The sequence below is a fragment of the Petromyzon marinus genome, assembly GCF_048934315.1.
Source record: "Petromyzon marinus isolate PM22_M1 ecotype Great Lakes invasive population chromosome 80 unlocalized genomic scaffold, UKy_Petmar_22M1.pri1.0 chr80_unloc.2, whole genome shotgun sequence".
Lineage (NCBI taxonomy): Eukaryota > Metazoa > Chordata > Hyperoartia > Petromyzontiformes > Petromyzontidae > Petromyzon > Petromyzon marinus.
The window spans coordinates 822,115-837,605 of NW_027422630.1; the positions used below are offsets into that span (position 1 = coordinate 822,115).

A 15,491-nucleotide genomic window follows, 5' to 3' on the forward strand; every position below is an offset into this window, starting at 1 on the left:
GTGGTTAGCGCTATGCTGCGCTACAAATCCGGCGACCCAAGTTCGATTCCGGCTCACAGCCAACACCCCAGGTGACGATTATCTGGACCGGTCGTGGGCCTCCCCTAGGTCGACTCAGCCTCAAATGAGTGTCTGGTGCTGTGTGTAGTGAACATCGCTAGCACTGGGGGAGAGACAAAGGCGGCCGGGCGTGGTGCTGGCCACCCAGTTCCCGGTGCTGCTGCTACTAACAGCACTTGCCCCTACAGCCCTGCCAGAGGCTACCTGGGGGAGCTTTGTCTGTGTCTCAGCACTTGCCCCTACTGCTCTGCCAGAGGCTACCTGGGAGAGCTTTGTCTGTCTCTCAGCACTTGCCCCTACAGCCCTGCCAGAGGCTACCTGGGGGAGCTTTGTCTGTGTCTCTCAGCACTTGCCCCTACAGCCCTGCCAGAGGCTACCTGGGGGACCTTTGTCTGTGTCTCTCACCACTTGCCCCTACTGCCCTGCCAGAGGCTACCTGGGGGAGCTTTGTCTGTGTCTCAGCACTTGCCCCTACAGCCCTGCTAGAGGCTACCTAGGGGAGCTTTGTCTGTGTCTCTCACCACTTGCCCCTACTGCCCTGCCAGAGGCTACCTGGGGGAGCTTTGTCTGTGTCTCTCAGCACTTGCCCCTACAGCCCTGCTTAGAGGGCTACCTGGGGGAGCTTTGTCTGTGTCTCTCAGCACTTGCCCCTACAGCCCTGCTTAGAGGGCTACCTGGGGGAGCTTTGTCTCTGTATCCCAGGGGGTGCTGTGACCTTCACTTGACCTCTCCACCCCCACCACCACCACCACCCTTGCACTCGGCACCGTCTCGCCCCTAGATCCACTCAGCCGTGGAATGTCACCTTGCTGGAGTGTTTGTTCGCCGTCCACTCGGGAATGTGGAGTGGGTGGTGGTGGTGGTGATGGTGGTGGTGATGGCGGTGGTGGTGGTGATGGTGGTGGTGAGAGTGGTAGTGGTGGGTAAATTTAGCCCAACACAGGAATGTTGATTGGCTTTCTTAGTGCAGAGCCTCTCGGGGGCAAGTGCTGAGAGACTCAGACAAAGGTCCCCCAGGTAGCCTCTAGCAGGGCTGTAGGGGCAAGTGCTGAGAGACACAGACAAAGCTCCCCCAGGTAGCCTCTGGCAGGGCTGTAGGGGCAAGTGCTGAAAGACACAGACAAAGCTCCCTCAGGTAGCCTCTGGCAGGGCTGTAGGGGCAAGTGCTGAGAGGCACAGACAAAGCTCCCCCAGGTAGTCTCTGGCAGGGCAGTAGGGGCAAGTGCTGAGACACACAGACAAAGCTCCCCCAGGTAGCCTCTGGCAGGGCTGTAGGGGCAAGTGCTGTGACACAGACAAAGCTCCCCTAGGTAGCCTCTGGCAGGGCAGTAGGGGCAAGTGCTGAGACACACAGACAAAGCTCCCCCAGGTAGCCTCTAGCAGGGCTGTAGGGGCAAGTGCTGAGAGACACAGACAAAGCTCCCCCAGGTAGCCTCTAGCAGGGCTGTAGGGGCAAGTGCTGAGAGACACAGACAAAGCTCCCGCAGGTAGCCTCTGGCAGGGCTGTAGGGGCAAGTGCTGAGAGACACAGACAAAGCTCCCCCAGGTAGCCTCTGGCAGGGCTCCTGTGCCAGGCTAGGTGCAGGAGGCGGTCACGTGACAGACCCAGGAGGTGACACGGGTTGCCTGCTGTGCCAGGCTAGGTGCAGGAGTAGGAGGTCACGTGACAGACCCAGCAGGTGCCATGGGGTGATTGCTGTGCCAGGCTACGTGCAGGAGGAGATCACGTGACAGACCCAGCAGGGGCCATGGGTTGCCTGCTGTGCCAGGCTAGGTGCAGGAGGAGGTCACGTGACAGATCCTGCAGGCGCCGTGGGTTGACTGCTGTGCCAGGCTAGGTGCAGGAGGCGGTCACGTGACAGATCCAGGAGGTGACACGGGTTGACTGCTGTGCCAGGCTAGGTGCAGGAGGAGGTCACGTGACAGATCCTGCAGGCGCCGTGGGTTGACTGCTGTACCAGGCTAGGTGCATGAGGAGGTCACGGGACAGACCCTGCACGTGCCATGGATTGCCTGCTGTGCCAGGCTAGGTGCATGAGGAGATCACGTGACAGACCCAGCAGGGGCCATGGGTTGCCTGCAGTGCCAGGCTAGGTGCAGGAGGAGGTCACGTGATAGACCCTGCAGGGGCCATGGATTGCCTGCTGTGCCAGGCTAGGTGTACAACACGTACCCAGGTGCCCTGGATTGACTGATCAATTTTTCTCTATCGATTAAGAAACTACGTAATCATTATTGATTAATCGAATATTTCAATCGATAGTTCCCTGAATAATCGATTATTCCTCCACTCGCTGTCGAGCAATAATCGATTGTGGATGATCGACGAATCGATTATATTGACGTTTTGTTAATTAACCTATTGTCAACGATCGATTACGATTAATCAATTATTAATTATCCATGTGTTACCCATTACTCCTCTATCAATTATCTATCAATCGACGTCTCGATCCAACATCCGATTAGTAAAGATCGATTGTGATCAATCGTCAATTGGTTATCGGTTCTCGATCGATCCACGATAAATCGTTTATTGGCGATCGATTAATCGACCATCTCGATCCACAGCCGAGCAAGATGATGAATCTGCACCTGAAGTCCCAGGTGAAGTGGAGGAAGATGAAGGTGAGACCCTAACAACCTGGGTTCAACACTGGGTCTGGGTGTCTCTCTGTGTCTCTCAGGGGGTTCACTATGGCCCTGTCAGAGACCCTGAGAACCTGGGTTCAACACTGGGTCTGGGTGTCTCTGTGTCTCTCTCAGGGGGTTCACTGTGGCCCTGTCAGAGACCCTAACAACCTGGGTTCAACACTGGGTCTGGGTGTCTCTGTGTCTCTCTCAGGGGGTTCACTGTGGCCCTGTCAGAGACCCTAACAACCTGGGTTCAACACTGGGTCTGGGTGTCTCTGTGTCTCTCAGGGGGTTCACTATGGCCCTGTTAGAGACCCTAACAACCTGGGTTCAACACTGGGTCTGGGTGTCTCTGTGTCTCTCTCAGGGGGTTCACTATGGCCCTGTCAGAGACCCTGAGAACCTGGGTTCAACACTGGGTCTGGGTGTCTCTGTGTCTCTCTCAGGGGGTTCACTATGGCCCTGTCAGAGACCCTGAGAACCTGGGTTCAACACTGGGTCTGGGTGTCTCCGTGTCTCTCAGGGGGTTCACTATGGCCCTGTCAGAGACCCTGAGAACCTGGGTTCAACACTGGGTCTGGGCGTCTCTGTGTCTCTCTCAGGGGGTTCACTATGGCCCTGTCAGAGACCCTGAGAACCTGGGTTCAACACTGGGTCTGGGTGTCTCTGTGTGTCTCAGGGGGTTCACTATGGCCCTGTCAGAGACCCTAACAACCTGGGTTCAACACTGGGTCTGGGTGTCTCTGTGTCTCTCTCAGGGGGTTCACTATGGCTCTGTCAGAGACCCTGAGAACCTGGGTTCAACACTGGGTCTGGGTGTCTCTGTGTCTCTCTCAGGGGGTTCACTATGGCCCTGTCAGAGACCCTGAGAACCTGGGTTCAACACTGGGTCTGGGTGTCTCTGTGTCTCTCTCAGGGGGTTCACTATGGCCCTGTCAGAGACCCTAACAACCTGGGTTCAACACTGGGTCTGGGTGTCTCTGTGTGTCTCAGGGGGTTCACTATGGCCCTGTCAGAGACCCTGAGAACCTGGGTTCAACACTGGGTCTGGGTGTCTCTGTGTCTCTCAGGGGGTTCACTATGGGCCTGTCAGAGACCCTGAGAACCTGGGTTCAACACTGGGTCTGGGTGTCTCTGTGTCTCTCAGGGGGTTCACTATGGGCCTGTCAGAGACCCTGAGAACCTGGGTTCAACACTGGGTCTGGGTGTCTCTCTGTGTCTCTCAGGGGGTTCACTATGGCCCTGTTAGAGACCCTAACAACCTGGGTTCAACACTGGGTCTGGGTGTTTTGATGATGTTGATGATGATGTTGTTGATGATGATGTTGATGATGATGTTATTGATGATCACAATGTTGATGATGTTGATGATGTTGATGATGATGTTGTTGATGATGATGTTTATGATGTTGACGATCATAATGTTGATTATGTTGTTGATGATGTTGTTGTGATGTTGTTGTTATGTTGTGATGCCTCGCTGTGTCAACCCTGGATCGCTGACTCCAACTATGCAAACCCTCGTGTTCAGCAGAAGATGGTGATTGAATACTCACACACCCACAGACACACACACAGACACACACACACCCACAGACACACACAGACACACACACACAGACACACACCGAGAGACACACACATACATACACACACCCACAGACACACACATACACACCCACAGACACACACAGACACACACAGACACACACACACCCACAGACACACACAGACACACACACACCCACAGAGAGACACACACAGACACACACACACAGACACACACCGAGAGACACACACAGACACACCCACAGACACAAACCCACAGACACACACACACCCACAGACACACACAGACACACACACACCCACAGACAGACACACACAGACACACACACAGACACACACCGAGAGACACACACACACAGACACACCCACAGACATACACACCCTCAGACACACACATACACACCCACAGACACAAACCCACAGACACACACACACACCCACAGACACACACCCACAGTCAGATATACACAGACACACACACACACCCACAGACACACACAGACACACACAGACACAAACACGTGTATGGGTGAGTGGGTGAGTGAGTGAATGGGTGGGTGAGTGAAATTTTCCAGCCTCTCCTGATAGCTTTTTCGACCCACTCACCCACCCACCGACCCACTCACCCACCCATCCACTCAACGACCCCACCCACTTACTCACTCACTCACCTACTCACTCACCCACTCACCCACTCACTCACTCACCTACTCAATCACTCACCCACCCATCCATTCACCTACCCACCCACTTACTCACTCACTCACCTACTCACTCACCCACCCACTCACCCACCCATCCATTCACCTACCCACCCACTTACTCACTCACTCACCTACTCACTCACCCACCCACTCACCCACCCATCCATTCACCTACCCACCCACTTACTCACTCACTCACCTACTTACTCACCCACCCACTCACCCACCCATCCATTCACCTACCCACCCACTGACTCACTCACTCACCCACCCACTCACCCACCCATCCATTCACCTACCTACCGACTTACTCACTCACCTACTCACTCACCCACCCACTCACCCACCCATCCATTCACCTACCCACCCACTTACTCACTCACTCACCTACTCACTCACCCACCCACTGACCCACCAATCCATTCACCTACCCACCCACTTACCCACTCACTCACTCACCAACTCACCCACCCACCCACTCACTCACCCACCCACCCACTCACTCACCAACTCACCTATCCTGGTGTTCGTCTGTAGATATATATTTTTTTGGTATTTTTGTTTTTTGGCATTTTTTTAGCCAATTAGGGCGGTAAGAGCCATCAGCAGCAACATCATTATCAGCATCATCATCATCATCAGCAGCAGCATCACCATCAGCATCATCATCAGCAGCAGCATCATCACCATCAGCATCATCATCATCAGCATCATCACCATAAGCATCATCATCAACAGCAGCATCATCATCATCATCACCATCAGCAGCAGCATCAGCATCGTCAGCAACATCATCATCACCATCAGCATCATCATCATCAGCAGCAACATCATTAACAGCAGCATCACCATCAGCATCATCAGCATCATCAGCAGCAGCATCATCACCATCAGCAGCAGCATCATAAGCAGCATCAGCAGCAGTAGCATCATCATCATCAGCATCATCATGATCACCATCATCAGCAGCAGCATCAGCATCAGCAGCAGCATCATCATCAGCAACAAGGAATTGTGTCTGCATTACCCACAGTGCTTGTGGTCAATGCAGACAGAAGCCCTTCCTCACACAGAGTGCTTGATTGTGATTGTTGCCAGCGATAAATAGGAAAAGCTGTCTCAGTGCCCATGACCTCTGACCCCCCCCTCGCCCCCCCCCCTCCGTGCCCCCCCCCCCCCTCCCACAGGGCGACCTGCAGGTCAGAGTCGCCGCTGCCTCGCGCTTGCCCCAGCAGCAGCAGTCAGGGAGCACCACGTGGGGGGTGGGGGGTAGGGGGGGTGGGGGGAGGGGTTAGTGGGGGGTGGGGGTAGGGGGGGGTCTAAGGGGGGTGGGGGTAGGGGGGGGGTCTAGGGGGGGTAGGGGGGGAACGCCTTTGACCGTGCCCACTAAATAAATATTAATGAGGTCACTGATATTCATGAGCTCATGAATATTCATGAGCTCATGAATATTCATGAGTTTGTTGATGTTTATGGTTTGTTTGATATGCGTGGCCTCATTGATGTTCATGAGCTCGTCAATATTCTGTGACCGCCAATGTGTGCGATTCTGCTGGGGTGATAACATTGGCGATGGTGATGGTGGTGATGGTGATGATGGCGGTGGTGATGATGGTGATGGTGGGGATGGTGATGGCGGTGATGAAGAGGAGGAAAAGCCGAAGCAAAAGTGAGTGGTGCTTTTTTTAGCAGCGAGTAAGGCCGCACAGAGACTTATAGAGACCCACAGAGACCCACAGAGACTCATAGACCCACAGAGACTCATAGAGACCCACAGAGACTCAGAGACACCCATCGAGACCCACAGAGACTCATAGAGACCCACAGAGACTCATAGCCACCCATCGAGACCCACAGAGACTCATAGAGAACCACAGAGACTCATAGCCACCCATCGAGACCCACAGAGACTCATAGAGAACCACAGAGACTCATAGAGACCCACAGAGACTCATAGCCACCCATCGAGACCCACAGAGACTCATAGAGACCCACAGAGATTCATAGAGACTAATAGACATCCATAGACCCATAGAGACCCACACAGACTTATAGACACCCATAGACTCATAGAGACCCACAGAGATTCATAGACACCCATAGACACCCATGGAGACCCACGGAGACTCATAGACACCCATAGACACCCATGGAGACCCAAAGAGACTCATAGACACCCATAGAGACCCACAGAGACTCATAGACACCCATAGAGACCCACAGAGACTCAAAGACACCCATAGACCCACAGAGACTCATAGAGACCCACAGAGACCCATAGACACCCATAGAGACCCATAGAGACCCACAGAGACGCATAGACAACCATAGAAACCCACAGAGACTCATAGACACCCATAGAGACCCACAGAGACTCAAAGACACCCATAGACCCACAGAGACTCATAGACACCCACAGAGACCCACAGAGACTCATGGACACCCATAGAGACCTATAGAGACCCACAGAGACTCATAGAGACCCACAGAGACTCATAGACACCCATCGAGACTCACAGAGACTCATAGACACCCATAGACACCCACAGAGACTCATAGACATCCATAGACCCACAGAGACTCATAGACACCCACAGAGACTCATAGACACCCATAGAGACTCATAGACACCCATAGAGACTCATAGACACGCATAGAGACTCATAGACACCCATAGAGACTCATAGACACCCATAGAGACTCATAGACACCCACAGAGACTCATAGACACCCATAGACCCACAGAGACTCATAGACACCCATAGAGACCCACAGAGACTCATAGACACCCACAGACCCACAGAGACTCATAGACACCCATAGAGACCCACAGAGACTCATAGACACCCATAGAGACTATAGACACCCATAGACCCACAGAGACTCATAGACACCCACAGAGACCCACAGAGACTCATAGACACCCATAGAAACCTATAGAGACCCACAGAGACTCATAGAGACCCACAGAGACTCATAGACACCCATAGACCCACAGAGACTCATAGACACCCATCGAGACTCACAGAGACTCATAGACACCCATAGACACCCACAGAGACTCATAGACATCCATAGACCCACAGAGACTCATAGACACCCACAGAGACTCATAGACACCCATAGAGACTCATAGACACCCATAGAGACCCACAGAGACTCATAGACACCCATAGAGACCCACAGAGACTCATAGACACCCATAGAGACTCATAGATACCCATAGACACCCACAGAGACTCATAGACACCCACAGAGACTCATAGACACCCATAGAGACTCATAGACACCCATAGAGACTCATAGACACCCATAGACACCCACAGAGACTCATACACACCCACAGAGACTCATAGACACCCACAGAGACTCATAGACACCCATAGAGACTCATAGACACCCACAGACCAACAGAGACTCATAGACACCCACAGAGACTCATAGACACCTATAGAGACTCATAGACACCCATAGAGACTCATAGACACCCATAGAGACTCATAGACACCCATAGAGACTCATAGACACCCATAGAGACGCATAGACACCCACAGAGACTCATAGACACCCATAGAGACTCATAGACACCCACAGAGACTCATAGACACCCATAGAGACCCACAGAGACTCATAGAAACCCATAGAGACCCACAGAGACTCATAGACACCCATAGAGACTCATAGACACCCATAGACACCCACAGAGACTCATAGACACCCACAGAGACTCATAGACACCCATAGAGACTCATAGACACCCATAGAGACTCATAGACACCCATAGACACCCACAGAGACTCATAGAAACCCACAGAGACTCATAGACACCCATAGAGACTCATAGACACCCATAGAGACCCATAGACACCCATAGACACCCACAGACACCCATAGACACCCATAGACACCCACAGAGACTCATAGAAACCCACAGAGACTCATAGACACCCACAGAGACTCATAGACACCCATAGAGACCCATAGACACCCATAGACACCCACAGACACCCATAGACACCCATAGACACCCATAGAAACTCATAGACACCCACAGACCCACAGAGACTTATAGACACCCATAGAGACTCATAGACACCCACAGACCCACAGAGACTCATAGACACCCATAGAGACTCATAGACACCCACAGACGCACAGAGACTCATAGACACCCATAGAGACTCATAGACACCCACAGACGCACAGAGACTCATAGACACCCATAGAGACTCATAGACACCCACAGACCCACAGAGACTCATAGACACCCACAGAGACTCATAGACACCCACAGACCCACAGAGACTCATAGACACCCACAGAGACTCATAGACACCCACAGAGACTCATAGACACCCACAGAGACTCATAGACACCCACAGAGACTCATAGACCCACAGAGACTCATAGACACCCATAGAGACTCATAGACCCACAGAGACTCATAGACACCCATAGAGACTCATAGACCCACAGAGACTCATAGACACCCATAGAGACTCATAGACACCCATAGACACTCATAGACACCCACAGAGACTCATAGACATCCACAGAGACTCATAGACACCCACAGACCCACAGAGACTCATAGACACCCATAGACACCCACAGACACCCATAGACACTCACAGACACCCATAGACCCACAGAGACTCATAGACACCCACAGAGACCCACAGAGACCCATAGACACCCATAGAGACCCACAGAGACTCATAGACACCCATAGAGACCCACAGAGACTCATTGGCACCCACAGAGACTCATAGGCACCCACAGAGACTCATAGACACCCATAGAGACTCATAGACACCCATAGAGACTCATAGACACCCATAGAGACTCATAGACACCCATAGAGACCCACAGTCAACACCTCCCAGCCACACAGAGTTCCAGATCCTGCTCTTGATGATGATGATGTTTATGATGATGCTGCTTTTGATGATGGTGATGCTGATGATGATGCTGCTGCTGATGATGCTGATGATGATGCTGATGATGATGCTGATGATGATGATGCTGATGATGATGCTGATGATGATTCCATCTCTAGGTTTGCTGTTCCTCAAATCGCTGCTCCAAAAATCCCGGAGGGAGAGAAAGTCGATTTTGATGTCAGTACACAACCACTCACTCACTCACACACTCTATCACTCACTCACTCACCTACTCACTCACCAACTCACTCACTCACCTACTCACTCACTCACTCACCCACTCACTCTATCACTCACTCACTCTATCACTCACTCACTCACCCACTCACTCACTCACCCACTCACTCACCCACCCACTCACTCACCCACTCACTCACTCACCCACTCACCCACCCACTCACTCACTCACTCACCCACTCACCTACATACTCACCCACTCACTCACTCACCTACTCACTCACTCACCTACTTACTCACTCACCTACTCACTTACTCACTCACTCACCTACTCACTCACTCACTCACCCACTCACTCTATCACTCACACACTCACTCACTCACTCACCCACTCACTCACCCACCCACTCACTCACTCACTTACCCACTCACCTACTTACTCACCCACTCACTCACTCACCTACTCACTCACTCACCTACTTACTCACTCACCTACTCACCTACTCACTCACTCACCTACTCACTCACCTACTTACTCACCTACTCACCTACTCACTCACTCACTCACTTACTCACTCACCTACTCACTCACTCACTCACCTACTCACTCACCCACTCACCTACTCACTCACCTACTCACTCACTCACCTACTCACTCACCCACTCACTACTTACTTACTCACCTACTCACTCACTCACTCACCTACTCACTCACCTACTCACTCACTCACCTACTCACTCACTCACTCACCTACTCACTCACTCACTCACCTACTTACTCACCTACTCACTCACCCACTCACTCACTCACTCACCTACTCACTCACCTACTCACTCACCCACTCACCTACTCACTCACCCACTCACTCACCCACTCACTCACTCGTCCATTCACCCACCCACCCACTCACTCACTCACCCAACCACTCACTCACTCACCTACTCACTCACCCACCCACCCACTCACTCACTCACCCACTCACTCACTCGCCTACTCACTCAGTCACCCACTCACTCACCTACTCACTCACTCGCCTACTCACTCGCCTACTCACTCACCTACTTACTCACTCACTCACCCACTCACTCACCCACTCACTCACCTACTTACTCACTCACTCACCCACTCACTCACTCTCCCACTCACTTACCCACTCACTCACCTACTCACTCACTCACCCACTCACTCACCCACTCACTCTCCCACTCACTCTCCCACCCACCCACTCACTCACCTACCCACTCACTCACTCACCTACTCACTCACTCACTCACCTACTCACTCACTCACCTACTCACTCACTCACTCACCTACTCACTCACTCACTCACTCACCTACTCACTCACCCACTCACCTACTCACTCACTCACTCACCTACTCACTCACCCACTCACTACTCACTTACTCACCTACTCACTCACTCACCTACTCACTCACTCATTCACCTACTCACTCACTAACCTACTCACTCACTCACCTACTCACTCACTCACCTACTCACTCACGTACTCACTCACTCACTCACCTACTCACTCACTCACTCACCCACTCACTCACTCGTCCATTCACCCACCCACCCACTCACTCACTCACCCAACCACTCACTCACTCACCTACTCACTCACCCACCCACTCACTCACTCACCCACTCACTCACTCGCCTACTCACTCAGTCACCCACTCACTCACCTACTCACTCACTCGCCTACTCACTCGCCTACTCACTCACCTACTTACTCACTCACTCACCCACTCACTCACCCACTCACTCACCTACTTACTCACTCACTCACCCACTCACTCACTCTCCCACTCACTTACCCACTCACTCACCTACTCACTCACTCACCCACTCACTCACCCACTCACTCTCCCACTCACTCTCCCACTCACTCACCCACTCACTTACTCACCCACTCACTCACCCACTCACTCTCCCACCCACCCACTCACTCACCTACCCACTCACTCACTCACCTACTCACTCACTCACTCACCTACTCACTCACTCACCTACTCACTCACTCACTCACCTACTCACTCACTCACTCACCTACTCACTCACCCACTCACCTACTCACTCACTCACTCACCTACTCACTCACCCACTCACTACTCACTTACTCACCTACTCACTCACTCACCTACTCACTCACTCATTCACCTACTCACTCACTAACCTACTCACTCACTCACCTACTCACTCACTCACCTACTCACTCACGTACTCACTCACTCACTCACCTACTCACTCACTCACTCACCCACTCACTCACCTACTCACTCACTCACCTACTTACTCACCTACTCACCTACTCACTCACTCACCTACTCACTCACTCACCTACTTACTCACTCACTCACTCACTCACCTACTCACTCACCTACTCACTCACTCATTCACCTACTCACTCACCTACTCACTCACTCACTCACCTACTCACTCACTAACCTACTCACTCACTCACCTACTCACTCACTCACCTACTCACTCACGTACTCACTCACTCACTCACCTACTCACTCACTCACTCACCTACTCACTCACTCACTCACCCACTCACTCACCTACTCACTCACTCACCTACTTACTCACCTACTCACTCACTCACCTACTCACTCACTCACCTACTTACTCACTCACTCACCTACTCACTCACCTACTCACTCACCCACTCACCTACTTACTCACCTACTCACTCACTCACCTACTCACTCACCTACTCACTCACTCACCCACTCACTCACTCACCTACTCACTCACCTACTCACTCACCCACTCACCTACTCACTCACCCACCCACTCACCCACTCACCCACCCACTCAATCACCCACTCACTCACTCACCCACTCACCCACTCAATCACTCACTCACCCACCCACTCAATCACTCACTCACCCACCGACTCACTCACCCACTCACTCACCCACTCACTCACCCACTCACTCTCCCACTCACTCACTCACCCACTCACTCACCCACGCACTCTCCCATCCACTCACTCACTCACCCACTCACTCACTCACCCACTCACTCACCCACTCGCCCACCCACTTACTCACCCACTCACTCACCCACTCACTCTCCCACTCACTCACTCACTCACCCACTCACTCACCCACTCACTCACTCACCCACTCACCCACCCACTCACCCACTCACCCACTCACTAACCCACTCACCCACTCACCCACTCACTCACCCACCCACTCACTCACCCAATCACTGACTCACTCACCCACTCACTCACTCACCCACTCACCCACTCACCGACTCACTCACCCACTCACGCACTCGCCCACTCACCCACTCACCCACTCGCCCACTCACCCACTCACCCACTCACTCACCCACTCACTCACTCACCCACTCACTCACTCACCCACTCACTCACCCACTCACTGACTCACTCACCCACTCACCCACTCGCCCACTCACCCACTCACTCACTCACTAACTCACTCACCCACCCACTCACTCACCCACTCACTCACCCACTCACTCACCCACTCGCCCACTCACCCACTCACTCACCCACCGAGGCGCTAACCGCTGTGCCACCACTCCCCGCCAGGACATCCACCGCAAGCGTCTTGAGAAAGACTTCCTGGAGCTGCAGACGCTGATCGAGGCGCACTTCGAGAAGCGCAAGAAGGAGGAGGAAGACCTCGTGGCGCTCAAGGGGCGAATCGTGAGGCCCTCCACCACCCGACTCACTCACCCACTCACTCACCTACTCACTCACTCACTCACCCACTCACTCACTCACCCACCCACTCACTCACTCACCCACTCACTCACTCACCCACCCACTCACCCACCCACTCACTCATCCACCACTCACTCACTCACCTACCCACTCACTCACCCACCCACTCACTCACCCACTCACTCACCCACCCACTCACTCACCCACTCACTCATGATGCTAATGATGCTGCTGATGATGCTGCTGCTGATGATGCTGATGATGATGATGGTGCTGATGATGATGCTGCTGATGATGCTGCTGCTGCTGATGATGATGATGCTGATGATGATGATGGTGCTGATGATGGTGCTGATGATGATGCTGATGATGATGCTGATGATGTTGCTGCAGGAGAAGCGCCGTGCAGAGCGCTCCGAGCAGCAGAGAATCCGCGCCGAGGCAGAGAAGGAGCGGCAGACAAGGATGGCGGTGAGGTGCACCTAGCCTGGCACCACGCACACGCGTGTAGCGTGTGTGCGTGTCTGTGTTTGTGCGTGTCTGTGTGTGTGTCTGTGTGTGTGTCTGTGTGTGTGTCTGTGTGTGTGTGTGTGGTGGTCGTGGTTACTTATGCCCCCACCGAAGATGAACATCTGTGGAGGGATGCAGGCAAAGCCGATGAGTCAGATGCCTTCTATGACCTCCTGTCACAGGTGCTGGCTAAAGTGGCCCCTCGGGATAGAGTCATCATGTTGGGCGACTTCAATGCCCGAGTTGGTCATGATGCTGGCACCTGGTCTGGAGTGATTGGAGGGCATGGGCCAGATCAGCTCAATAACAACGGTAGGAGGCTACTAGATTTTTGTGCAGCCCATGGGCTTGTAATTACCAACACGCTGTTCCGGCATCGGCACATCCACACAACATCATGGATGCATGCCGGGTCCAAGCAAGAACATCTGCTGGACTACATAGTGACGGACCAGCAGATGCGAGCCCATGTCCTTGACACCAGGACCTACCGTGGAGCTGATCTGCCCTCTGACCATCAACTAGTTTTCTGTAAGATGCGCCTGCCATTCTTCCACTCCGGTGGTGGGTGTACACCCAGGACCCCATTCCAACCTAAGGTGGTCTGGTCTCAGTTATCTGATGAAAGTTGCAAGCGAGAATTTCATCATCGCTTGCGGCTGGGATTGGCATCGTCCCCGACTCCTCCTGATGTCGAGGGTAAATGGGCGAGGTTTAGGACTGTGATTAATGCAGCTGCAATGGCTGCTTTGGGTACGCGGTCCAGACCTCCCCAGAGACCCTGGCTGACAGAGGAGGTGTTCACGATGGTTGAGAAAAAGTGACAGGCCTACTGTCATCGGCTACAGAATCCCACGTCAGAGAATGAGGAGGCTTACTGCAGCCTTCGCTCGGAGGTTCGGAGAGCCGTGAGGCGCTGCAAGGATGGGTGGTGGTCGCGGGTTGCTGAGGAGATGGAGTCTGCCTCAGTGGCCCGCGATCACAAATCTCTATTTAACTCCATTAAAAAAGTAACCTGCAGCGCCACACCTATTACCATCATTAGGGGAAAAAACGGTGATCCAATCTCTGACCCCCAGGAACAGGTTTGCAGATTTGCTGAGCATTTCTGTGAGGTCCTGCAGGAGGGAAAATCCCTCAGCCAGGAAAACATCGTGGCACAAAGTGAGGATGACCCTGCTG

The 15,491-nt window shown here is 53.0% G+C and overlaps 2 protein-coding genes across 2 annotated transcripts in view; both read left to right on the forward strand.

Moving 5' to 3' along the window:
* The window catches only part of LOC142908341 (uncharacterized), a 17,131-nt gene extending 10,895 nt beyond the window's left edge, over positions 1-6,236 (forward strand). The window contains exons 4-5 of the mRNA XM_076058899.1: positions 1-4,234; positions 6,155-6,236. The exon at positions 1-4,234 is cut by the window's left edge and continues 2,607 nt beyond it. The gene's annotated coding sequence lies outside the window, so the exon portion shown is untranslated. The remainder of the gene's footprint in view (positions 4,235-6,154) is intronic.
* Positions 6,237-6,394: 158 nt separating this feature from the next.
* LOC142908334 (troponin T, slow skeletal muscle-like) lies at positions 6,395-14,326 on the forward strand. Its single transcript, XM_076058893.1, has 4 exons — positions 6,395-6,636; positions 10,027-10,087; positions 13,665-13,781; positions 14,193-14,326. The coding sequence occupies exons 1-4, from the start codon at positions 6,422-6,424 to the stop codon at positions 14,283-14,285; spliced, it is 486 nt and encodes a 161-aa protein (XP_075915008.1). The 5' UTR covers positions 6,395-6,421; the 3' UTR covers positions 14,286-14,326.
* Positions 14,327-15,491: the final 1,165 nt, after the last annotated feature.

What these genes read in the sequence shown, in the direction of transcription:
- LOC142908334 (XM_076058893.1), top strand. Translation starts at nt 6,422, where the DNA reads ATGAGTTTGTTGATGTTTATGGTTTGTTTGATATGCGTGGCCTCATTG. An exon ending in GAGGAAAAGCCGAAGCAAAA is followed by an intron (nt 6,637 to 10,026) that starts GTGAGTGGTGCT and finishes TTCCATCTCTAG; the next exon opens with GTTTGCTGTTCCTCAAATCG. An exon ending in GAGAGAAAGTCGATTTTGAT is followed by an intron (nt 10,088 to 13,664) that starts GTCAGTACACAA and finishes ACTCCCCGCCAG; the next exon opens with GACATCCACCGCAAGCGTCT.